The sequence below is a fragment of the Staurois parvus genome, unplaced genomic scaffold, assembly GCF_062004578.1.
Source record: "Staurois parvus isolate SC_StPar_1 unplaced genomic scaffold, SC_StPar_1.0 ptg000155l, whole genome shotgun sequence".
In the NCBI taxonomy this organism is placed as follows: Eukaryota; Metazoa; Chordata; class Amphibia; order Anura; family Ranidae; genus Staurois; species Staurois parvus.
Genome location: NW_028317951.1, coordinates 24,731,366 through 24,758,783, shown reverse-complemented (window position 1 = coordinate 24,758,783; position 27,418 = coordinate 24,731,366). Strand labels below are relative to the sequence as shown.

General features: G+C 43.2%; 1 protein-coding gene across 3 annotated transcripts in view; it reads left to right on the top strand.

Moving 5' to 3' along the window:
• PEX5L (peroxisomal biogenesis factor 5 like) overlaps positions 1 to 27,418 on the top strand; it is a 350,959-nt gene that overhangs the window by 172,421 nt on the left and 151,120 nt on the right. For all 3 annotated transcript variants that reach the window (XM_089675554.1, XM_089675556.1, XM_089675555.1), the window contains one exon: positions 18,889 to 19,000. In XM_089675554.1, the coding sequence (XP_089531680.1) occupies positions 18,889 to 19,000 (112 nt within the window). The remainder of the gene's footprint in view (positions 1 to 18,888; positions 19,001 to 27,418) is intronic.

Genomic DNA, 27,418 nt, shown 5'->3' with positions numbered 1-27,418 from the left:
TCTCATGGGTCCCTGTACGGCCTCCCATTGCTGCTGTCTCCATCGCCACACTCTGCTGCCATGTGCCACTTTCAGGTCTCTTCACACTGCTGGTGTGTTAAATTTTTTGACATAGGGTGCTGCAAGATAACGGGCCTCACATAGCTGCTGCCAGGCCCCTAATCAGCCATGGGCCCCTATACCGCCTCCTCCTGCTGCTGCCAGGTCCAGAGTCTCTCATGCCATGTGCCACTTTCAGGTCTCTTCACACTGCTGGTGTGTTAAATTTTTTGACATAGGGTGCTGGCAGATTACGGGCCTCACATAGCTGCTGCCAGGCCCCTAATCTGCCATGGGCCCCTATATACCGCCTCCTCATGCTGCTGCCAAGTCTAGAGTCTCTCATGGGTCCCTGTACGGCCTCCCATTGCTGCTGTCTCCATCGCCACACTCTGCTGCCATGTGCCACTTTCAGGTCTCTTCACACTGCTGGTGTGTTAAATTTTTTGACATAGGGTGCAGGCAGATTACGGGCCTCACATAGCTGCTGCCAGGCCCCTAATCTGCCATGGGCCCCTATATACCGCCTCCTCATGCTGCTGCCAAGTCTAGAGTCTCTCATGGGTCCCTGTACGGCCTCCCATTGCTGCTGTCTCCATCGCCACACTCTGCTGCCATGTGCCACTTTCAGGTCTCTTCACACTGCTGGTGTGTTTAATTTTTTGACATAGGGTGCAGGCAGATTACGGGCCTCACATAGCTGCTGCCAGGCCCCTAATCTGCCATGGGCCCCTATATACCGCCTCCTCATGCTGCTGCCAAGTCTAGAGTCTCTCATGGGTCCCTGTACGGCCTCCCATTGCTGCTGTCTCCATCGCCACACTCTGCTGCCATGTGCCACTTTCAGGTCTCTTCACACTGCTGGTGTGTTAAATTTTTTGACATAGGGTGCAGGCAGATTACGGGCCTCACATAGCTGCTGCCAGGCCCCTAATCTGCCATGGGCCCCTATATACCGCCTCCTCATGCTGCTGCCAAGTCTAGAGTCTCTCATGGGTCCCTGTACGGCCTCCCATTGCTGCTGTCTCCATCGCCACACTCTGCTGCCATGTGCCACTTTCAGGTCTCTTCACACTGCTGGTGTGTTTAATTTTTTGACATAGGGTGCAGGCAGATTACGGGCCTCACATAGCTGCTGCCAGGCCCCTAATCTGCCATGGGCCCCTATATACCGCCTCCTCATGCTGCTGCCAAGTCCAGAGTCTGTCATGGTCCCTGTACGGCCTCCCATTGCTGCTGTCTCCATCGCCACACTCTGCTGCCATGTGCCACTTTCAGGTCTCTTCACACTGCTGGTGTGTTAAATTTTTTGACATAGGGTGCAGGCAGATTACGGGCCTCACATAGCTGCTGCCAGGCCCCTAATCTGCCATGGGCCCCTATATACCGCCTCCTCATGCTGCTGCCAAGTCCAGAGTCTGTCATGGTCCCTGTACGGCCTCCCATTGCTGCTGTCTCCATCGCCACACTCTGCTGCCATGTGCCACTTTCAGGTCTCTTCACACTGCTGGTGTGTTTAATTTTTTGACATAGGGTGCAGGCAGATTACGGGCCTCACATAGCTGCTGCCAGGCCCCTAATCTGCCATGGGCCCCTATATACCGCCTCCTCATGCTGCTGCCAGGTCCAGAGTCTCTCATGGGTCCCTGTACGGCCTCCCATTGCTGCTTTCTCCATCGCCACACTCTGCCATGTGCCACTTTCAGGTCTCCTCACACACTGCTGGTGTGTTGAATTTTTTGACATAGGGTGCTGGCAGATTACGGGCCTCACATAGCTGCTGCCAGGCCCCTAATCTGCCATGGGCCCCTATATACCGCCTCCTCATGCTGCTGCCAAGTCTAGAGTCTCTCATGGGTCCCTGTACGGCCTCCCATTGCTGCTGTCTCCATCGCCACACTCTGCTGCCATGTGCCACTTTCAGGTCTCTTCACACTGCTGGTGTGTTTAATTTTTTGACATAGGGTGCAGGCAGATTACGGGCCTCACATAGCTGCTGCCAGGCCCCTAATCTGCCATGGGCCCCTATATACCGCCTCCTCATGCTGCTGCCAAGTCCAGAGTCTGTCATGGTCCCTGTACGGCCTCCCATTGCTGCTGTCTCCATCGCCACACTCTGCTGCCATGTGCCACTTTCAGGTCTCTTCACACTGCTGGTGTGTTAAATTTTTTGACATAGGGTGCAGGCAGATTACGGGCCTCACATAGCTGCTGCCAGGCCCCTAATCTGCCATGGGCCCCTATATACCGCCTCCTCATGCTGCTGCCAAGTCCAGAGTCTGTCATGGTCCCTGTACGGCCTCCCATTGCTGCTGTCTCCATCGCCACACTCTGCTGCCATGTGCCACTTTCAGGTCTCTTCACACTGCTGGTGTGTTTAATTTTTTGACATAGGGTGCAGGCAGATTACGGGCCTCACATAGCTGCTGCCAGGCCCCTAATCTGCCATGGGCCCCTATATACCGCCTCCTCATGCTGCTGCCAAGTCTAGAGTCTCTCATGGGTCCCTGTACGGCCTCCCATTGCTGCTGTCTCCATCGCCACACTCTGCTGCCATGTGCCACTTTCAGGTCTCTTCACACTGCTGGTGTGTTTAATTTTTTGACATAGGGTGCAGGCAGATTACGGGCCTCACATAGCTGCTGCCAGGCCCCTAATCTGCCATGGGCCCCTATATACCGCCTCCTCATGCTGCTGCCAGGTCCAGAGTCTCTCATGGGTCCCTGTACGGCCTCCCATTGCTGCTTTCTCCATCGCCACACTCTGCCATGTGCCACTTTCAGGTCTCCTCACACACTGCTGGTGTGTTGAATTTTTTGACATAGGGTGCTGGCAGATTACGGGCCTCACATAGCTGCTGCCAGGCCCCTAATCTGCCATGGGCCCCTATATACCGCCTCCTCATGCTGCTGCCAAGTCCAGAGTCTGTCATGGTCCCTGTACGGCCTCCCATTGCTGCTGTCTCCATCGCCACACTCTGCTGCCATGTGCCACTTTCAGGTCTCTTCACACTGCTGGTGTGTTAAATTTTTTGACATAGGGTGCAGGCAGATTACGGGCCTCACATAGCTGCTGCCAGGCCCCTAATCTGCCATGGGCCCCTATATACCGCCTCCTCATGCTGCTGCCAAGTCTAGAGTCTCTCATGGGTCCCTGTACGGCCTCCCATTGCTGCTGTCTCCATCGCCACACTCTGCTGCCATGTGCCACTTTCAGGTCTCTTCACACTGCTGGTGTGTTTAATTTTTTGACATAGGGTGCAGGCAGATTACGGGCCTCACATAGCTGCTGCCAGGCCCCTAATCTGCCATGGGCCCCTATATACCGCCTCCTCATGCTGCTGCCAAGTCCAGAGTCTGTCATGGTCCCTGTACGGCCTCCCATTGCTGCTGTCTCCATCGCCACACTCTGCTGCCATGTGCCACTTTCAGGTCTCTTCACACTGCTGGTGTGTTAAATTTTTTGACATAGGGTGCAGGCAGATTACGGGCCTCACATAGCTGCTGCCAGGCCCCTAATCTGCCATGGGCCCCTATATACCGCCTCCTCATGCTGCTGCCAAGTCCAGAGTCTGTCATGGTCCCTGTACGGCCTCCCATTGCTGCTGTCTCCATCGCCACACTCTGCCATGTGCCACTTTCAGGTCTCCTCACACTGCTGGTGTGTTGAATTTTTTGACATAGGGTGCTGGCAGATTACGGGCCTCCTATAGCTGCTGCCAGGCCCCTAATCTGCCATGGGCCCCTATATACCGCCTCCTCATGCTGCTGCCAAGTTCAGAGTCTGTCATGGGTCCCTGTACGGCCTCCCATTGCTGCTGTCTCCATCGCCACACTCTGCCATGTGCCACTTTCAGGTCTCCTCACACTGCTGGTGTGTTGAATTTTTTGACATAGGGTGCTGGCAGATTACGGGCCTCCTATAGCTGCTGCCAGGCCCCTAATCTGCCATAAGCCCCTATATACCGCCTCCTCATGCTGCTGCCAAGTCCAGAGTCTGTCATGGGTCCCTGTACGGCCTCCCATTGCTGCTGTCTCCATCGCCACACTCTGCCATGTGCCACTTTCAGGTCTCCTCACACACTGCTGGTGTGTTGAATTTTTTGACATAGGGTGCTGGCAGATTACGGGCCTCCTATAGCTGCTGCCAGGCCCCTAATCTGCCGTAGGCCCCTATATACCGCCTCCTCATGCTGCTGCCAGGTCCAGAGTCTCTCATGGGTCCCTGTACGGCCTCCCATTGCTGCTGTCTCCATCGCCACACTCTGCCATGTGCCACTTTCAGGTCTCCTCACACTGCTGGTGTGTTCCATTTTTTGTCATAGGGTGCTGGCAGATTATGGGCCTCCCATAACTGCTGCCAGGCCCCTAATCTGCCATGGGCCCCTATACCGACTCCTCATGCTGTGACGTTGCAACAAGGTGGAATTCAACCCTACATATGTTAGACCGCCTTTACGAACAGCAAAAGGCCATCACAGATTTCCTGATGTTAAAAGCAGATAAAGGTACTCCCTGTGTAACTTAGATGTCAGCCATTGGCAGCTCATGCGTGACACCTGCGCTTGCTCAGGCCCTTTGAGGAGGCCACTCTATTCGTGAGTCGGCAGGACTATGGGATGAACGACGTCATTCCTCTGTTGCACGTCCTGGAACAAATGCTGTTAACAATGGCTGGTCAGGGTGCGGTAGACGTGGCGCACAGATCTCAACGCCACATGGCCCCTGTGGGGGCAGGACTGGAAGAAGAGGAGGAGGTAGAGGAGGACATTGGTGCTCAGGAATTATTGAGTGAAATGGGTGGTTTTTCCACTCAGCGGACAGGAGTGGAGGAGCAGGAGCATCTGGTAGAGGAGGAGGAAGAGGAGACAGAGGACCTAGACGCACCGTGGCAGTATGCTGTGGAGATGGAGGCAGGGAGTCCCTCGCATTCCTTGGCACAAATGGCCCATAGCATGCTCGGTTGCTTGCGTAGCGACAGCCGAATAATAACCATCAGACAGAGGGATGACTTTTGGCTGTCCACCTTGTTGGACCCTCGCTACCGTTCAAAAATGGTGGCCTTTTTCACACCTGCTGAGAGGGAGGCCAAAATAACGTACTATAAAAAACACCTATGTAGTCAGCTGGTCTCTGCCTGTCTGCGCCAACGTCCATCCTCAGACACTGTGGGCCCTGTGCGCTCGTGTTCCGCTGCCATGGCAGCAGGGGAGGGGTGGGGTGGTAGGAGCAGTGGCAGCTCCACCAGCAGCGGCTGCCTCAGTCTGCAGTCGATGATGAGTAGCTTTCTTCACCAGCGCAGTGAGGAAACTACTAACCAGCCGCAGCAGCAGCAGCAGCATCAGGTGGACCTGGAGCAGGACCTCAAACAACAGGCTTAGGCCTACTTGGACAGCACCCTGCCAACCGAGGTAGACAATCCCCTTGACTACTGGGCAACGAAACTTGACCTTTGGCCCCAACTAGCTGAATTTGCCCTTGAAAGGCTGTCATGCCCGGCCAGTAGCGTGGCATCGGAGCGCGTGTTTAGTGCGGCAGGAGGTATTGCAACTCCGCGGAGGACACGACTGTCCACCCAAAGTGTGGAGAGACTCACGTTTGTGAAAATGAATCAGGCGTGGATTAGTCTGGATTTCAAACCACCAGTTCCTGACACAACTGACTAAATCCGCCATGAATCATGCCCCAAACATGTGCCACTTTCAGGTCTCCTCACACTGCTGGTGTGTTCCATTTTTTGTCATAGGGTGCTGGCAGATTACGGGCCTCCCATAGCTGCTGCCAGGCCCCTAATCTGCCATGGGCCCCTATACCGCCTCCTCATGCTGCTGCCAAGTCCAGAGTCTCTCATGGGTCCCTGTACGGCCTCCCATTGCTGCTGCCTCCATCGCCACACTCTGCCATGTGCCACTTTCAGGTCTCCTCACACTGCTGGTGTGTTCCATTTTTTGTCATAGGGTGCTGGCAGATTACGGGCCTCCCATAGCTGCTGCCAGGCCCCTAATCTGCCATGGGCCCCTATACCGCCTCCTCATGCTGCTGCCAGGTCCAGAGTCTCTCATGGGTCCCTGTACGGCCTCCCATTGCTGCTGTCTCCATCGCCACACTCTGCCATGTGCCACTTTCAGGTCTCCTCACACTGCTGGTGGGTTCCATTTTTTGTCATAGGGTGCTGGCAGATTACGGGCCTCCCATAGCTGCTGCCAGGCCCGTAATCTGCCATGGGCCCCCGTACCGACTCCTCATGCTGCTGCCAGGCCCGTAATCTGTCATGGGCCACTGTTGTCGCTTGTTGGCATATTCCGCTCGTTCAGATGCTCCTTCTCCTGCTACTCCTCTTCACGGATTCCGTCAGCAGTCTTTCTTGGAATCCGTTTCCAAGAGACAACAGTTTGCGAGCACGCACCCGACGGTGCAGAAGCTGAACGTCCTCCTGTCCAAGTTGCTGCTGCCAGGCTCGTAATCTGTCATGCGCCCCTGTACCGCCTCCTCATGCTGCTGCCAGGTCCAGAGTGTGTCATGGGCCCCCGTACCGACTCCTCATGCTGCTGCCAGGCCCGTAATCTGTCATGGGCCCCTGTACCGCCTCCCCATGCTGCTGCCAGGTCCAGAGTGTGTCATGGGTCCCTGTACGGCCTCCCATTGCTGCTGCCAGGCCCGTAATCTGCCATGGGCCCCTGTACCGACTCCTCATGCTGCTGCCAGGCCCGTAATCTGTCATGGGCCCCTGTACCGCCTCCTCATGCTGCTGCCAGGTCCAGAGTGTGTCATGGGTCCCTGTACGGCCTCCCATTGCTGCTGTCTCTATCGCCACACTCTGCCATGTGCCACTTTCAGGTCTCCTCACACTGCTGGTGGTTTCCATTTTTGTCATAGGGTGCTGTATGGCCTCCCATTGCTGCTGCCTCCACCGCCACACTGTGGCTCCACACTCTGGTTTTGGCCCCGTGACTGCCCAAATGAGTGAAGTGTGCGGTGATTCTAAGATCGACGGCACTCATCTGCATGTCATACTGACTGACAGTATTATTTCTCTTCCCCAGCAGACTCCAAGGGCATTTAAATTAAAGGTACAGTGTTCTGCACTAATATTAAGTCTCTCTGAAGCCTAGAAACACCCTTTTTTAAGTTAAATTCACAGCGAATTTATTCGACTCGAATCGAATATTGTCCACGAATTCGCCGAATCAGTCGAATCGAATTTTTCATTTCTTCGCTCATCTCTAGCTAGGATCATACAATTGTGTTTCTGTAAAGTGCACTGCAGAACTATGCATGCGTTAGGTGCCTTGCCTCTCTGAGTTAGGGTGCCATTCAAAATGAATGGCACCCCAACTCAGAGAGGCAAAGCACCTGCACTGCAATGCAAGGCAAGGCACAATACTTCCAAAAAGGGACTGGTGTGGTTTTTGTCATTTTTGGCTGTGTTGACAAAATGAACAGACTGCCTTAATGCAATACACGTTATCAAGTGTTCATTAATGTACCTTAAAAGTATGAACCCACTATAAGCCCTGGTTCCCACTGAATCCAACTTTGAAATCATGCGCCCTCACTTGAAGTTGCACGATTTCAAAGCCACAGGTCAGTGCGATGTCAGGTTCAACTTGCCTGACATCTGTGCGACTTCATGCACAGATGTCTATGCAATTTGCACCTGAAATAGCAAAAAACTAGCACAGGAACCTTTTTGTTCATATCAATGGTCAATGTTGCACCGCAAAGTCAAAGTCGCACTAATTTGAACTATTTCATTGCCGACAATAGGTTGTGCAATGGAACTGTCAGATCGCACGACAAGTCGCCCCGGTGTGAACCAGAGTTAAAGGATGGCAGACACTAAATCTTTCCACTGAACATTGACTCTGCTTAGGGGATTATAATGACTGCTAACCAATTTAGGGTGCACTCACGCTAGCACTTTTTACCAGTCCCATTGGGCCAGTTTGTTTGCTCCCGGGAACACTTCCTTACAAACCAGTGTGAGTGCAAACCAGTGGGGGAGTGGGGAGGTGAAAGAATTAAACTCGGGTATTGGTCAGTTCATCCGGTCCAGGTATAAGTGCATCCTTAGAAATCAATTTTAATTGGGACATGGAAAAACAGACAGCATTTTTTTTAAACGACAGAGAAATAAGAATCTGTAAAACAATTTATTTTTCTCAAAAAAGCTGGATCTACACTTTAAATGTGTAAATCATATATTAAAGTGGACGGTACTTAAAGCCACAGATGATGGCATTCTCATTTACACTACTTACAATAGCACAAATGTCAGTGCAGTTATGAACCTTTGGATGTCATCTGCCATCTGTTGTTAAGCGATAGGAGTACAGTCGTTCTCTTGTTTCACAAGTTAATAAAGCTGCTTGTAATTCCTCTTTTGTAAAACATTCATGAGCTGCCAGAAGTAATGCTCTGGTAAATTGCCATTTCATTTTATTTTCACTTCTCAGATGAAAAAGATGTGTGTTTTTCTCTCTCAACCACTAGGGTTTCTGAAAATGCTTGAAAAGTTGTGCATTATTATGATACCCCATATGGGTGTATGCTGTGAAGGTCAATATTACAGTGTAATTATTTTTCTATGTAGAGCTAGTCTTTAAATAACCCTAGCAAAAAAATATGTGATATTAATGAGTATTTTACACTAATCTACTAAGTAAACAAAATGTAATTATGTTCCTTCCACCTTAGTATTGTAAAAATGAAGTAAGAATAAAAGACACCAGGAGATGCACAAGCATTTTTTTCTTTTAGTGATTTATTACAGGTTTGCAGCATGCTTTTGTGTTTGGTGATTTGGGGCATTTTAGTTATGCATGTATTATTTCTGTCCAGGTCATTTTTCTAATATATGTATGAAGCAGCCTAGTAAGGATTTTAATGATTTGCATGAAAAACACTAAATTGGATCAAAAGAACAGTTCAAACAAAACTGCATAGTGTATCAATGGACAAATTAGCTGTTTTTCATACGTATATAATGTAAATGTATAGTATTTCTTTATATTTTTTAGCAACAGTTAAACTACTAAGCTCTCATTTAGTCTACATACATATTTACATTTACAGACTGTTGCTGGCTGTTATTTAGAGTAATTGTCACTCAAACAATAAGACACATATAACAAAAAGCAAAGATGCTGGTCAATGTGCAATGGTTACCAATGGCACGATTTGGCTGTGGAATTGCTTTTTTTTCCTATAGATAGCTTGAATCACCCCAATATGACTTCAGTTTTATTCAGTTTTAAAATTTCAGTTTTAGCAACAACACTGGTTAGCAGCAGGACAGATTTAAAGTGTTAATAAACTCACAACAGTAAAATCCGTCTGTATATGCAGTAAAGCATGCTTGTTATACTCATTGTGGAAAACAAGGGGTTAATCGTCTGCATTGTGTAAAAAGGATGTTTGATCCTGTCTTCTCTGATTCTCCCCTTCTTTTACTGTTCCCAATCCATTTGCTGATAGCACAGAGCCCTAGGAGTCACTTTGCACATGCTCTGTTTGGTGTGTATTGCTAGAGAGTTGTTTTGTCTTTGTGAGTGTGCTTGTGATCAGCACAGGGCCAATCAGCACTTTCCAGACAGAGGGTCAGAGGTTATGCAGCCTCATAGCACAATCAGGGGAGAATGAAAATTCCTCCTGCAAGCTTTAACCAGTGCTCTGCTGGACACTGATAGAAGTCACAGGACTGCTCTAACTGCTGATGAGAAAAGATATTTAGCAGTTTATATTTGCTAAAATAATTGCATTTCCATATTCTGTGTACTATGGGAGACCAGATATAGTGAATGCAGGGTTCCGGGTTTAGTAACACTTTAATGAAGAAGAATTGGCCAAAATGTACTAAAGAAAAAATACAGCACAGGTTGTACTACAGGAATTAAAGTGTTACTAAACCCACAACAGTAAAAATCAGTCCGTATATGGAGTAAAGCATGCTTGTTATACTCACTGTAGAACCTAAGGGTTTAATCCTCTGCATTGTGTAAAACACTGTTTGAACCTGTCTTCTCTGTTCCCCCACTTCTTCCACTGCCCCCCTCTTATCTCGTAATAAGTGTGGAGTCACTCTGCACATGTCAATTTGGTGTGTACTGCTAGAGAGGTTTTTTTTCTTGGGAGAGTGCAAGTGATTAGCACAGAGCCACTCAGTACTGTCCAGACAGAGGTCAGGGGTTCTGCATCCTCCTACAGCAAAATGAAAACTCCTCCTACAAGCTTTACCTAGTGCTCAGCTGGAGACTAATAGAAGTCACAAGACTGCTGATGCGAAAAGGTACTTAGCAGTTTATATTTACTAAAATGATTGCACTTCCATGTTGGTGGACTGTGGGAGACCAGATAAAGTGAATGCAGGGTCCTGGGTTTAGTAACACTTTAAGAGACTCTAGCTTACACAGCAGTACAAAATTGGCCATCAGCAGGACAACTTTAAACAGGAAGACTAAGATCAAATTTACTTCAGAAAAATAGTACAGACTAGGGCTTTATTACAAAAATTAAGATACTGCAGAGGATACAGCTGTGCAAAATTGGGCAGCAGCAAGACAAATTTAATTAATAATAAAAGGCCTAACCAGTATATGCCTAACTTTTATTTTACCATTGGGGATAAGGGGATTCAGAGTGTGAGTGTGAGTGATATAATGTGAGATGCAAACTTTTTTTTTCCTCAAACAATGCACTGACGGTAGAATGAAAGGCAGCTCTAAAACCTTATGGTCAATAACAAGCAAATGCTGTATTTGAGTAAACAAATGACCCTATAAACATAAAAAAAAAATTAATTAATTAATGGCACCATGGCAGCAAAAAAGAAGTCTCATCTATAGAAAGGCTATATAATGAAAACCAATATACCCCAAAGCAACTAAAAACCTAAATGAATACATCCTGAAGCAAAATCCCACGCTGTGAAAAAAAAGCAGTTTAACCTGAACTAATAAGGACCTAAAATAATGCCCTATCCACATAAAATAATAAACAATATACCCCAAAATAAGTAAAAACCCTAAAATATTACCCTCTTAATTAAAAGCCCCGCAGCACAAGGGATGGCAGCTACAAGTAACCACTGGGTCCAGTGATTTAAATACCTAAGCATACACATCTCCTTTGATTTTCAATCCTTGCTAGATCTTAATATCATTCCTCTTCTTACTCAGCTCATATTTAAATGTGAGGTTTGGTTTGAACTTCCCCTTTCATTGGTAGGAAGGGTAAATTTAATTAAAATGATCTTTCTCCCTAAATTCACCCATGTGTTTTTTCTGTGGGCAGGTAAATCACCTAGATTAGCTATTGCTAATCTACAGCTCCCTATAGACGAAGTCAGTCTGGCATTGTCTAACCTATATTACTATTTGGCTTCTTTCTTAGTTAGTGTACATTTGTGGCTGGTCTTAGATGGGAACTCTGTCCTGGACTTGGAGATGATTATAGCTGGTTCCTCGCAACTGCTTCAAACTTTAATACACAGGGAACGCAGATCTGTCATGTCTCGTACCCAAGCCATGAGGATGATGGTGAGGGCTTGGTTTACAATACTTTAATGGTCTTCTCCTAGAACACCTAATACCCCCCTTTGGGACAATCCCATCCTTCATGTTCTCTTTCACTCTGACCCTTGCTTTGGAAAAAAGTAGGTATTCACACTCTCAGGCATATTTTTATAACAGGAGAAGTAATTTCTTTTGAAAGAGGCACTTGCCCTTTTTCATGTATCTTCAATTGTGTCACTCAGTTAGGACCCAATTCCCCTCAAGTACCTATCCTCCAATGCAACTCATTAGAATCTCTTTTTAATGGTTTCTGATATTGACAAGCCCCTTTCTTGAACTTACACCTTCATCATAACTCATCACAGGGCTAGGACCTCTGTATTGTTCCAGAAGAGGAGTGGGAAGATGTATCAATATACTAACCTAATGATATTTGTTAAGGATAAATGTATCTAATTTAAATTTTTACATGGGATGTACTATACCCCTTGAGGGATATAGAGGTTGCACTGCATCAATCCAAGTCTTTCTTTGCTCTGCAAGTGTTTCTTTGCAACTGGCACTTTTTATCCCAGTGTGGAGCTGCCCCTTGATTCTCCATTATTGGAAGCAAATTGTGTCCAGATTGGCTAAGGGACTAAAACTAACTCTGACTCTAAATCCCATTGTTTGACATATTTCCAAACATGTTCAACTGCTGCTGTTCTATATCTTCTACTGTGCCAGAAGGGAAATTCTCCATAATTGGGAACTTTCCACCCCATCTTCCTACAATGATTGGTGCTCAGCTATTAGATCTGCACTCCCCTTATGCCAAATGACATACATGAGCAGGGGCAGCCCTACCGATTATAGTAACAGTTGGTCTGCATGATTGGATTCCAATTGATCTTTACACTCCTCCCCCATTTATTTTTTATGCACCTTTTACATGAAGATGGACGTTAAGCACTTTTTATTTCCTGATTTTGTCACTGAAATGTGACTGTGAGGATGATACAGCCTATACTTCTTTGACTATATTGTACTAATGTATGGTACTTGAGCTACTTTTATTTTCATGTATGGCATTTTTTTTTAACGTTCAATCAATCCTTTTTCTATTAAAAAAGTAGCCATTGACATTAAATCAACCACAAAATAAAATTACAGACAGAAGGCCCCCCAAAATAAAAAAGGAGGTGCAAAAGGGGTTGATTGCCCAAAGAGTTAGCAATTACAATTAAAATACAATTTTCTGACTGACCTTAATTACTCCCTGTGCAGTTTGTCAGCTTCATTTATCCTTTCTCTATAGCACCTTGTAATACACTGACACTATGGGGTTGATTTAGGCTACGTTCACACTAGCGTTGTGTGCAGGCGGCAGAGAGGCGTTTGGGAAGCGTTTTTACAGCTTCCCAAATGCCTCTGACAATTCTGCACATTGCAGCACATGGTGCTGTTCTAACGGCAGCGTTAGCGTTGAAGCCTCCTATTCTAGTCTATGGTGCCGCTCCACAAACGCCCGGCCGGCATTTGCGGCACGGTTGCGGGGTGTTAGTGGAGCGGTAATACCATTTAAACTTCATTATAGGAGTTTGCGGAGCATTTTTAACGCTCGGCAAACGCCTAGCAAACGCCACTAAACCGCGCATGCGGCATTTGCGGAGCATTTGCGGAGCGTTTGCCGAGCGTTAAAAACACTCCACAAACGCCGGACCAACGCTTGCCAATTGCTATAGGGGCGTTTGGCAAAAGTTGGTAAAACAGTCAAGTGTGAACGAGCCCTTACTAAAACTGTAATGTGCAAAATCTGGTGCAGCTCTGCATAGAAACCAATCAGCGTCCAGGTTTTTTGGCAAAGCTTAACTGAACAAGCTGAAGTTAGAAGATGTTTGGCTACCATACACAGCTGTGCCAAATTTTGTACTCTCCACTTTTAGTAAATAAACCCCAATGGCTTGCTCTGTGCCCTGACTTTTATAGTGGAGGGACTAGCTGATCTAAAAGCTCCTTTATATGCTCTTCTAAGCCTGCTGGCCATAGTTCAAAGGTCATATAGTGGCTAAAAAAATTCTCCCAGGCAAATCTGAAAAAACAAAATCACCAGGAACATGGTATCAAATTCTTGGTAGCTGCAAACCAGAACCTCATTTTTACATTATTATTATTATTATTATTATTATTAAGGATTCATATAGCGCCAACAGTTGGCTCAGCACTTTACAATATAGCGGGAGACAATACAGCAACAATACAGTTCATTTCAAGTGGGTTAGGAGGGCAATGCTCCATAAAAGCAATAAATAATTTTGCTGCCTGCAAACAAAATATTAAAAATGAAAACAAATAGTAATTTATTATAACAATCAAATGAGAAGCTTCAGATTTAATTGTTTGCATACTATATTGCTTTGTGGTATTTGCTATCAGCCTAAGGTAGATAACTAAGTAATTGAATTCAACTATTTTCACCTAGGCATTTCTAAAGAGTTACAGGTATATTTCATTGCCCAAAGAGTGGTGAACTGTTAAATTGTGGCAAGATTACTGTGAGCATAAGCTGCATGATAAGTGACAACATTTAATGAACTAGACCTTTACTCCCACACAGGCATTCTCCTCCAAGGGCTTATAGCTGAGTCTTTTAAAAATCATGCTGTTCATTCATGTTAGCACAGACAAAAAAAGCAAATGTGCTGGGCCAGTGATTTAAATTCCAAAAGGTGTTTCAGTACAATATCTTACAATCATTCATTGTGATGTATATTACAAAACAAAATAACTTGTTATTTTACCCAGTGATACTTGTTAAACATGTACAGAATGCATGACAAATATTTCACTAATAACATTTTTCATCCCTTATAATTGTTTTTTTTTTTTTACTAAGCAGAAATTAGTTTTAGATTGCAAGCTCTCTTGAACTGGTCCCTCATATTAAATTGTATTACCTGTCTCCCTTTTTTGTAAAGCACTGTGCAAACTAATGGTGCTATAAAATGAATTTAAAATAATAATAATAATTATTATTATTATTATTATTATTATTAAAGACTAAGTTCACCTTTAGAGAAAAAATAATAAATGCACATATTTTTGCAAAAAAAATGTGCATTTATTATTTTTTCCAACAGGAGCCTGAAAAGCATTGTACCGCAATCAATGGATCGCAGGTGCAATGTCAGGCTCCTGAAGACACATATTCCAGCTTTCTGCCCATAAATCGTTAAAGCTTTCAGTTAGAAGTGTCAGTGAACTACAAGTGCGCTGATCGGTGCCCTCATAGTCCATTGAGAACTACAAGTCTGTATGCTGTAGTGGCAGACATGACTTGTGGATTATTCATTCATAGATCCATGTAACTCAGAGGTGTACAACATTTTGACTTTTCTGGGCCACAATGGAAGAAAAGAAATTGTTTTGGGCCACACATTAAATACACTAACAATAGGGATAGCTGATGAGCAGAAAAAGTCAGGCAGATCACAAGTTAACAATCCCTGATTTATATATAGTACCTATCTGAATAATGAAACATTGTTATTTTGTAATATTTTTACTTTTAAAATTAAAAGCGGGCAACCTAAAACTAGTGTGATATTTGACACTTTTTTTGATAAACTAACGCATCAATATCTGTTTGAAGGATACAGTAGCAATTCTCAATGAATTCTCAAGATGCTCATTGGATTTTTGTGTGCTTTATCCTTGAAAATAGTTGTGCACAAATATAGGTGTTCCCAAAAACTGATGACATAAATAAGGCGTGATTGGGATATTTTTTCCTTGGGAAGATAAAACTTTTCTTTGGGAGGATAAAAGTCCAGTAAAGGGACAATGTCATATATTTCTTCGGCCACATGTGTTCGATAAGTGTAAACGCATTTTTACAAAACATTCCCCCAAAAATCAGCATTTTTAAGTGGGTTCATGATTTTGTGTTGGGCCATATTCATAGCCATCTTGGGCCACATGCAGCCCATGGGCTGCAGCTTGGACACCTGTGATGTAAATTAATGATGTGGCTGTGTGGGCAGATCACCGCAGAGCAGCACCGATTTTAAATGTTACAGTGGCTGGGGGGAGAGATTTTTTTTGTTCAGTTTGTGGGCTGTACTGCAAATATTTTGAAGGTTCCTCCATCCTAAACAGCGCAGATGGAAAACGTTTCTGCTGACACCAGTTGTCAATATACCAAAACAGCAGCTGCAATTGATTGATTTTTCAACTGAAAAAGCTGGACAGGAGGGTGCTGACAGGACCACCCTTGGAGCGAATCTCAGCCAGTTGATCAGGAGCTGATAATTTGCTCTGTGTATGGGTAGCTTTACTGTTCACCTTAGTAAAGAGGGGATAGGGGAATGGAGCCGGAAGGGGAGTTGTTACAAGTTTCTTGCCAAGGAACATTAGTGATCTGTACAGGTTTTAAAACTTGTCCAATTGACTGTTCCTCCCAAGAACTGCCAGCTAGATAATGCAAAGACCACCCACAGGCATGAGATGGTCACCTGATACAGCTAAAATCTGCAAATATGTATCATATTGCAGATTACCAATCTTTAGATGTGATTAACACGTTTGTTGGTTTTTTTCCTTTATTTTAACCTAGTGATCCTGCCAGTAATATAGTTCCTGTACTAAGCTGTCAACCCTACTCACTTACTACGGTATATCTATAGAGGAGTCATCCTAGGACAAGACCACAGAACTGTTCCCCTTCTCTTTTCCATAATGAAGGGGGAGATGTTTTTCAGTCCACAGAGATAGCTGACATCAATGTAACTGAAAAAAGTGCAGCACAGGCAGAGGGCATAAAAGATATCAGCTCACAAGATTTCAGGATCAGCAGATATTTTTAAACACAGATGAAACCACACACTTTGAATGACAATTGCACAGTCATGCAACCCTGTACCTAAACTAAATTTTTATCATTTTCTTCACACAACTAGAGCTTTCTTTTGGTGGTTTTTAATCACCACTGGGGTTTTTATTTTTTGCTAAATTAACAAAAAAAAGACCTAATATTTTGAAAAAAAAACACATTTTTCTTTGTTTCTGTTATAAAAGTTTGCAAAAAAATAATTGTTCTTCATAAATTTAGGCCAAGAAGTATTCTGCTACATTTCGTTGGTGAAAATAACCCAAATCAATATTTATTACTTTGTAGGAAAGTAATAGAGTTCACAAACTATGGTATATATATCTGAAAATCGATAAGTCCTGAAGTACTGAGGGCCAATCTAATTTCTTAAGACCCAAAATTGTCAGAACAGTACAGATATCCCCCAAATGACCCCTTTTTGCAAAGTAGACAGTCCGAGGTATTTGGTAAGATGCATGGTGAGTTTTTTGAAGTTGTAATTTTTTTGTCATAATTTTTGGAAAATGAAGACATTCTTTTCGCTATTTTTTTTTTTTTTTGCATACTGTCACCAGTGCAGTACAGCATCATCATATGAATGGTGGGGTGATGATCAAGGACACTGACTGGTGACAGTCCAAACATTTATTTTTTAAATATTGTTTATTTATTACATGGTTTTATTTTTTTAACATTTATTTTTCATAATACACTGTACCATAGCAACATTGTACTACTTTGGGGAAGTGATCAGTGTTTTTATTTTTATTTTACACATTATGATTGCTTATAGCAAAGAATTTATTTGCTATAAGCAAGCATTTAACTGAATGAAATCCATTCATTCAGGTTTTTTTGTTATGATTAGCTGTAACTGGCCACAGCTAATCACATGACACAGATGGGCTGTGATTGGCTCAGTCTGTACATGTGATCACTTTGACCAATCACAGCTAGTCACACAATTTTATGCAATGGATGGCATGAAAGGAAGCCATCTATTGTCAACAACTGTCATGTGACCTGCTGTGATTGGTCAAGCAAGTCACATGGTACAGGCTGGTACACAGATCTGTCATTGGCTGTGTCCAAGGTACACAGCTGGTGACAGATCTCGCTGCAGCGCAGCCCTGTGGGCAGGCGCAAGGTGCGATTCAGGAAGGACATCATATGACGCCCACCCAGATTGATGAGAATTCTGCTCGGCCATCATTCTGCTATTGGAACAGGTTAATCATTAACCACTTGCCCTCCAGAGGATTTACCCCCCTTCCTGACCAGGTCATTTTTTTTTTTCAAAACTGCGCTGCGTTACTTTAACTGACAATTGTACGGTCATGCAACACTGTACATAAATGAAATGTATGTCCTTTTTTTCCCACAAATAGAGCTTTCTTTCGGTGGTATTTGATCACCTGTGCGCTTTTTATTTTTTAAATTTTAAAAAATCTAATTTCTTCATAAATTTAGGCCAAAATGTATTCTGCTACATGTCTTTGCTAAAAAAAAATCCCAATACTTGTAAATTAATTGGTTTATGTGAAAGTTATAGCGTTTACAAATATATACTGGCATTTACATTTTTTTATACTAGTAATGATGGCGATTGGTGATTTATAGTGGGACTGCGGCACACATTCTGACACTAGGTGGGAACTGATGAACTGCCACTGACATCCCCAGTGACTAATACAGTGATCAGTGCTAATAAAAAGCACTGATACTGTATTGATGACATTGGGCAGGAAAGGGTTAACATCTGGCACGACCAAAGGGTTAAATGTGTGCTGTGTATGTTTTACATTATGTGCTGTGTGTGTTTTACTACGGAGACATGCTGCTTTGTATTTCTCTGCAGTGCAGAAAAATACAAAGCAGCATGTCCTTGCTGACATGAGAGAGACCTGTGTTGTTTACACACAGGTCTCACCCCTGTCAGCTTTCCCTGACGATCACTGAGTGTCGGCCAGGAATTGCCGGCCGGGACCCAGTGATTGACATCCCTAGCCTCCAATAGCAGCGGGTTAGGGCGGCACGTGCAGTGTGCCCCCCACCCGGAAATGTAAATCACGTATATATATGTGTAGCAGTATATATACCCTGTAGCAGTACTTCAACTATAGGGCAGCAAGTGGTTAAAGTGTATGTAAAGCCAAAATATATTTTTTAGTATAATATGAACTATGCATCACTGTATACAGTTTGGAAGTATGGAAATCAGCAGAGCTTCCCCTCATTTACTAAGCTCTGCGGCAACTGCATTTGCAAAGTGCACAGTCTATTTTCTTTTACTAAATCAACTCCAATGGCTGTTTTTATTAAATATTTTCCAAAGTCTCAAGCATTTAGCATATGCAGAAAACAGACTTGCTTTTTCTTTAGTAAAGCTTGATCATCATGTGTTTTCTTTTCTTTTTTTTTACTGATTATTGTTTTTTTACTGATTACTCTGATGGCTTTTTCATTATTTTTTCTTTTCAATTTCCAGCTTGTGAATGAACAACAAGAAAGCAGGCCTCTTCTTAGCCCTTCTATAGATGACTTTTTGTGTGAAACCAAATCAGAAGCAAAGGCCAGGCCAGTAACTTCAAATACAGCAGGTAATTGTATACTGCAATCGAGTTTGTCTGCAAAATAGAACCATCTCTTTTAGCAGACTTCATGTGATGTCTACTTGTACTTCACAGAAGAAAAATGTGTCTCCTACACTATCAGTATTTTGATTGAAAAAATAATTATTTTCCAGTGAGTGAACAATTCATTGAGAATCTACAAAGTATTAACAAATTTTAACTTATTGTGTATGGACATCTGACTGGCACAGGTTTTTTTTTGTTTTAGTTTTGGTAAGGTTTAAAACAACCGATAAAGTGTATGCATAGCCAATTTTTATGAATAAGGTTTAAACCCTCTGCCAAATAATTTTCTGCAATCTGTGTACCATTGTGGAATTTTTCCTTCATTTTCTATCCCAGAGACACAATAGACAGTTGTTCCTGGAACTGGTGTCCACATTAGAAGACTTCCCCTTACCTTTTATCCTGGGGACAACTCTAAAAGTTTATATTATATCTCACATTCATTCATGGTGACAATGGTCACATGGCATATAGAAGGATGAGACTCCCTATTGAGATACAGACAGCAATAAAAACTTAATGTGTTACTAAACCCATGACCTTGCATTCACTATATCTGATCTCCCACAATACACAGAACATGGAAATGCAATTATTTTAGCAAAAATAAACTGATAAATACCTTTTCCCATCAGCAGTTAGAGCAGTCTTGTAACTTCTATCAATGTCCAGCAGAGCACTGGTTAAAGCTTGTAGGAGTTTTCATTCTCCCCTGATTGCAACATGAGGCTGCAGGACCCCTGACCCTCTGCCTGGACAGCGCTGATTAGCCCAGTGCTGATCACAGGCACTATCCCAAAAAAAAAACTCTCTAGCAATATACAACAAACTGAGCATGTGCAACTTGCCCCCAAGGCTCAAAGCTATCAGCAGATGGATTGGGGACAGTAGAAGAAGGGGAGGGTCAGAAAAGACAGGATCAAATACCCTTTTTACACAATACAGAGGAGTAATTGCTTAGGTTCCACAGTGAATATAACAAGCATGGTTTACTGCATATACAGACTGATTTTACTGTTGTGGGTTCAGTAACACTTTAACAGAGGGTCTACCATTTATCAAAACCTAAAAAAATGGTTTTGCCTTGAGACACACATTTTAAAAGATGTTTCAGGGTTGTGTGCTATCACAGAAGGAAAAGAAATTAACCAGTTCCCGACCCCAATGTAGCCAAAAGACGGCTACAGCATGGTCAGCTAGTTCTGGGAGGGTGTCCATGGACGTCCTCCCAGAACTGCGCCCCCTGTGGCGAGTACTGCATGTGATTACTTTGGACACAGCTGATCACATGACTAAGGAACGGGCCTATCAGAGCCGCTTTTTACCATGTGACCGGCTGTGTCCAATCACAGATGATCACCGGATAAATAGGGAATGCTGGTTATCGACAGTCCTCTCCTCACACTGACAGCATGTGAGGAGAGGAGAGCAGGTAAGTGGCATTTCACAGAGGGACATCTACACTGATCATCAGAGCACTGATCACCAGTGTCCTGGTGATCAGTGTCCCCCATCAGTGCAGCCAATAGTGCCAATCAGTGCCCATCTGTGCTGGCAATCAGTGCTGGCAATCAATGCCCATTAGCAGAATCAATGGCACCTATCAGTGCCACCTAACAGTGCCCATCAGTGCCGCCTATGAATGTCCATCAGTGCTGTCTAACAGTGCCCATCAGTGCCACCTATCAGTGCCACCTATCAGTGCCCACAAGTGCCACCTGACACTGCTCATTAGTGCCGCCTAACAGTGCCCATCAGTGCTGCCTAACAATGCCCATTAGTGCCACCTATCAGTGCAGCCTCATCAGTGCTCATCAGTGAAGTGTATCAGTGCCCATCAGTGACTCCTCATCAGTGCCCATCAGTGCAGCCTATCAGTGCCCATCAGTGAAGGTGAAAAATTACTTATTTACAAAACTTTATAACAGAAACTAAGATTTTTTTTTTTCTTCAAAATTTTTGGTCTTTTTTAGTTTGCTTAGCTAATAATAAAAACCCCAGTGATGATCAAATACCACCAAAAGAAAGCTCTATTTGTCTAAAACAAATTATAAAAATTTAGTTTGGGTACAGTTTTGCATAACCGCGCAGTTGTCATTCAATGTGCAAGAGCGCTGAAAGCTGAAAATTGGTCTGGGCAGGAAGGGGGTGAAAGTGTCCGGTACGCAAGTGGTTAACAGAGTTTCTTGTATTAACTTAAATTATATTTACTTTTAAATTCTGATTTTCTACCTTGCATTAGAAAGATGCAACCTACATGCAAAATCTCTCTTTTTTTCCTTCAATTTTTATGTGTGTTCTTTATTTATTTGCGTTCCCATTTCATATTTTCTGTAGCATGCAGTATGCATTGTACAGAATAATCAAGACATTAAAAGGAGTTTTCAGTGATGGTGCTGTGAAGGATAAAGAGGAAAACTTAGGTAGCAAAGCTGAGCAGATTGGCGGAGTATTTCCAGACCATCCTGAATAGAGCAGTCTTAGCAGTAACAGCAGAAATTCACAAATACAACCACTTAAAAAAGAACCTCTAGTCCTAGAAAAGGTAAAGGATGCAGTTATGGAAATGAAGAGATACAATCAGCAGGAAAGAAATAATGGAGCAGACATATTGAAGGCAGAGGTAATAGAGACAATGCAACTACTAGGAAGGAGATAGGTGATTAAGGAATTTGTTATGGAATATAATCAATACATTTACATCACTTTTATTTAAAGATCTAAAAATGGCAACATAGAAACCTATTATTATTGTAGTATATAAATGCAGGTTTAAAAAGGCAATTATGTTTTTACAGTAAGTCAGGGTGCAACCATGTGTAACCGTGCTTGTGAGTGTCCACAAGCTTTACAAATGAATTGGCTTCTTTTAAACTTGTACTTATAACAGGTTTACATTTTTGTAGCATTTAATAGGTTTAAAAAAAATAATGTGATTTTAAATTCATGTAATTGATTCTATATTTAACTCACTAATCTCTTTCTTAGTATATATTGTGTATATATCAGAGTAACAGAGTATTAGTCTCTCATTTTCAATTCAGTACAATGGTCTGTAAGTGGTTTTTACGTACCGTATATCCAATACAAGAGGATGTGTTTGATTTCACCCCATACCACAATTAAGGAAAATGATCTTCAGGGAAATTTGTAAAACAGCACTAGGAAACTGAAATGATAATTGAGCTGCTAAGAGAGGTAATCTTTCAGGCTGCAACAATTGTTTGGACATTACTTTGCTATCTTTTAAGCACTTGCTCTCCTGAGGATTTACCCCCATTCCTGACCAGGCCATTTTTTTATGTTACAGCACTGTGTTACTTTGACAATTGCGCTGTCATGCAACCCTGCGCCCAAATAAAATTTACATCCTTTTTCCCACAAATTGAGCTTTCTTTCTGTGGTATTTGATCGCTTTTGTGGTTTTTATTTTTTGTGCTATAAAAAAAGACCAACAATTTTGAGAAAAAAACAATATTTTTGACTTTTGCTATTAAACGTGTCCAGTAAAAATTTAAAAAATCAAATTTCATCATAAATTTACACCAAAATGTATTCTGCTACATGTCTTTGCTAAAAAAATCCCAATATGTGTAAATTAAATGGTTTACATGAAAGTTATAGCTTTTACAAATGGCGGTATTTTTTACTAGCAATCAACAACTTATAGCGGGACTACAGGACTGCGGTGGACATTCTTACACTGGGGGAACTGACTTGGTGTCACTGACATGCCCAGTGACACCAATACAGTGATCAGTGCTAACAAAAAGCACTGACATTGTACTAATGGCACTGGACAGGAATGGGTTAACATGAGGGGCGATCAAAGGGTTAACTGTGTGCTGGGAGTGTTTTACTAGGGGGCAGTGTCTGTGTGCTTTACTGTAATCACACTGCTTTGGATGACTGTGCTGTGCACAGCCATCCAAAGCAGTGTGCCCAAGCTGACAGGGAGGAGAACTGTTAGTAAACAAAACAGTTCTCCTCCCTGTCGGAGATCCTCAGAAATCACAGGGCGTCGGCGAGTAATCACCGGCCAGGACCTGGTGATTGACAGCCATGGGAGCGAATGGCCACGCAGGTAGGGCGTGCGTGTGGCTCTCGCATGCCACCTACCCGGAAATGTGAAATCACATATATATATATATATATATATGTGATTTTGTGCACCTGTGCTGCCTGTAGCAGTATTTCTGCTATAGGGTAGTCAGGAAGTGGTTAAAGAAAAGTGCTGAGCAAGATAATATACTTGATACTGAAAGATACGCTGGATGATCAAATTTCAAAAGAGCTCCAAATCAGGCAGATCCTGTTCAGACCATATTTTGTTTTTTTTTGTTTACAAACGGTTTTATTTTTCAAGGGTAGACTGTAGAACAACAGTACAGTTTCAAGTAATGTGTACATTAATAACAAGGCATATTTGAAAAGTACATTTCAGAAGAGTACATATACGTAAAAAGGATAGATAGGGAGGAAAAAGAAAGAGAAAAGATTTTAACTACATGAGGAATGTAAACGATAAAGTGGGTTGAAAGATACATCTGTCAATAGCATATGCCAAATAACCTTCAAACGGAATGCTTTTTAGTCATGTAATGAATGTCTATGAACCCTCCATGATTCCCATTTTTTATCAAACAAGTGCATCTTGTCCAGCAATGTATAACGAATACGTTCCATGAGCATCACAGCGTCAACTCTATGTAAAACAGAGGCCAAGGGTACCGTGGTGGATTTCCAATGTAGGGCAATAGCCCATAAAGTAGCAATACAAATGGTATGTATCAATCACATAACAGCATCAGAGGTCCCCTGGGATATGAGCTCCCAGTAAAAATGTCAGGGCAGGAGCTGAGGAACGGACAGGCAGGCCTAATAATGTAACGCACTGGCTGACGACAACCACCACCCACAGACCGAATCCCTCAGGGCGCGGAGTCTAAGTCCCAGGCTGCCCTTCACCAGGGCCCCTGATGGTGGGGATGGACTTGACGCAGCCAGGAACCAGGTCGCGGCCCCCGAGACACCTCAGCTGCGGTAATGGCCGCCGCCAATGGCGTGTAGCTGGTGGAAGAGACAAAAGAGTAGTCAGACAAGCCGGGGTCAACAACAACAGGACAAAACAGTACAGGACAGCAGACGAGAATCACAGGTCACGAGCCGGGTTCAGCAACAGAGGGTCAGATCAAAGGAGAATACAAAGAATAGTCAAGTCACAAGCCGAATCAGATACCAGGAGAGTCACGAGAGTCAGAACAGAGTAATAGCAACACAAAGACACAAGACACAAGTGCAAAGAGCATGTGCGGGCCACAGGCTTATATGTCATCAGCCACACCCCTCTGGGGGATGGACCACAGAAACCTGAAGGCATAAAAGGATTCCCATCATGCACAGCAGAATCCAAGATGGACGCCAGCACATGGAGTAACATAACCTCAGGAAGAGGTAGGACCTTGACAAAACAGGACTGTATAGTCAGACATACCGGGGCACCTACCAAGGAAGCAGCTACCTCCGATATCCTACGCCAAACCAAGGATATAGTTGGGCAAGCCCAAAACATGTGAACCAATGTACCTGTGAGGCCACAGCCCCGGAAACATAAAGGGGACGTTTGTGGGTACAGTACATGTAGTCTTGACAGGGTATAATACCATCTGGTTAATACCTTGAGGGCAGTCTCACGGACAGAAAGGGATCTCGAACTCTTACATATGTTATCCACCATGGAATCCCACTCCTCATCTGAGAAAGTGATACCACTATCCTCCTCCCATCTTTGTCTATATAAAGGGGGTGTGGGAGAGAAACTGATCAAAAATTGATGATAAAGATCTGAGATAAGACCCCTACCCCTAGGAGAGCCACGGCTAATACGTTCAAAGAATGAGATCGGAGAGGAGGGTATGAGGCCAAAATGTGACTGAAAAAAATGTCTAATCTGTTGATAACGGTGGTACTCGCGAAGCGGAACCTCAAAAAGTACTCGCAGCATATCAAAAGTAATATAAGATCCTCCTCTTTGAAAATCAGATAATCTAATAAGAGATCTATCATACCACCAACAAAACATTTGAGGTGAAGAAAATGCTGTAATAAAGTTTGGATCACCAAAATACGAAACACCCGGAGAAACAGAAGAGACCAGATTTAATTTAAGTGTATATTTGGACCAAAGTGTCAATGAATGGGTAACTATAGAGTTGTGAAAAGTGAATGATCGAGGGGGGATTTTGGACCACAAAATACCCAGTAAATAAAATGGGCGTATAGACTGGGATTCAAATCTAATCCACGGGATCTGAGAATTTACAGTCACCCATTGTGATAATTGTGCAAATGGGCTGAGAGGTAATATAGCCAAAAATTGGGAAGACCTAGACCTCCCGTCCGTTGTGAGCGGTACAGAACAGATGTGGTAAAGCGCGGACGTTTATTACACCTGATACAATTATTAATAACCCGCTGAAAATGATCCAGAAATGTTTTCGAGACCAGGACTGGAAGTGCTCTAAATAGATAAAGTAGTTTGGGCAAAATATTCATCCATATTTTTTTTTTTAAATTAAAGTACACCCAAGAGCAAAGCAAAGAATGGTTATCCTCTAGCATCTACAGAGAATCCCTTACGAAAATGTATCACTACTATGGCGTTTCCCAGACTTTTTGAAGATATTGTACCAGGATTTCTCTTCATAATTAATAATTAACATTATCCTGAGAGATGGCATTAGATTAAACATTGTGGTCAAGCATGGACGTTTTTATTTCCCTTTTTTGGTTCATTCTGGGCATGAAGTCAATAATTCAATTGACAATTAGTGAGTCAAGGCAAGGTAGTCTCCAGGGCAATGTTGCATTACTGTCACTTCATTTTCAAAATATACAAATTCATTGCAAAGCCATGGCCATTGCAGCAAAACAAATTGGACTAAACAACACCAAGTAGATGAAACATTTTGAAGCAAATAATGGAACAGATACACCAGTTAAACTGCATGGAGAATAGATTAATGATGTAGAAATTTTACATATTTAGGCTTCAAGGTATTAAAAAGTAGAAAAGCTTAAAAAACAATATGGGTCAGCTCATACCTATGTGTGCATTACCGCGCACATTGCATGTACATGGATCAATGTAAATCTAGCTAATCAGAACCATCTGTCAAGCATTTGAAGCATGTAGAAACACCAGGAGGGCAAAGAATATCAGCATTATCACAAAGATCAGACTGTTTAAGGAGTGGTTCACACTATAGAAACGCAGTCCAGATGCGTTCTGGATGCATTTCCACATGCACATTTTTTTACTAGTTTTTTACGTTTCAGTGCATTTTTGATACATTTTTTACATGTTCCAGTGCATTTTTTATGCATTCCAGTTCATTTTGTCCCCTCTCTTTTTTTCTTTTCAAATAGGGATATGTGCGTTCCAGTGCGTTTTGGTACAGTTCAGTGTATTCCAGTGCATTTTTTATGTGTTTTTCCGCATTCCAGTAAAGTTCTGTGCAGAAAAAAATGCAGCATGTTCTACTTTTTTTTATGCAATTGCAACGCACTGGAACTGCAAGCACTAATGTGAACTATGACATTGACAGCTATATAACCTACTTTCTGTGCATTTTGGATGCAGATGAAAAGCAGCTGAAACGCATGTAGTTTGAACTGGCCCTAAAACCTCGTATACACGATGAGAATATTCGATGAATGATCGTTCATTTTCTTTTGCATGCTAGTCTCATATCAAGAGTGAATAGGTTACTAAAGTTACAAACATTCTTGTACAACAGAATAAAAATTAAAAAGTAATATAATGTATTGTACTGTGTTTTCGGACGAAAACTGTGCTGTTTAAATGAAAATCGATTTGGTATTGTATGAGAAAGATTTTCATGCTTGTGCCTTCGAATAACTTCAGACGAAAGCTGTGTATTAATAATCAGATTATCATATGATTGCTTAGAAAGTGGTATTTTTCGTATATGATTTTCTGATCGTTCATACTAGGCTTAGGTGTTCTTATGCTGGCCATACATTGCTAGATTTTTTTTTTCGTTCAGCCTGCAAAATAGATGCTGCACTATTGCATTCTGACAGCTGGCTCCAGCATCTATCAGGATACCCATACAACAGCTGCATCTGATTGAATGCAGCCACTGTTCCGCTGACAATTTTCTGTCTGTTACGTCCTTTTTACATCAAATGGTTCCAGGTGGGAGGGTGGCAAAAGGGCCCCCACAATTTTGGCTGGTTCATTAAGCTGTATGGACAGCTTTAGAAAACTATTATTTAATGCTTTATCAAGAAGCTATGAAGAACAATAAGCCAGAATCTGGAAGTCTGATTTTTGAGGAGGGTCCTGAACATCCT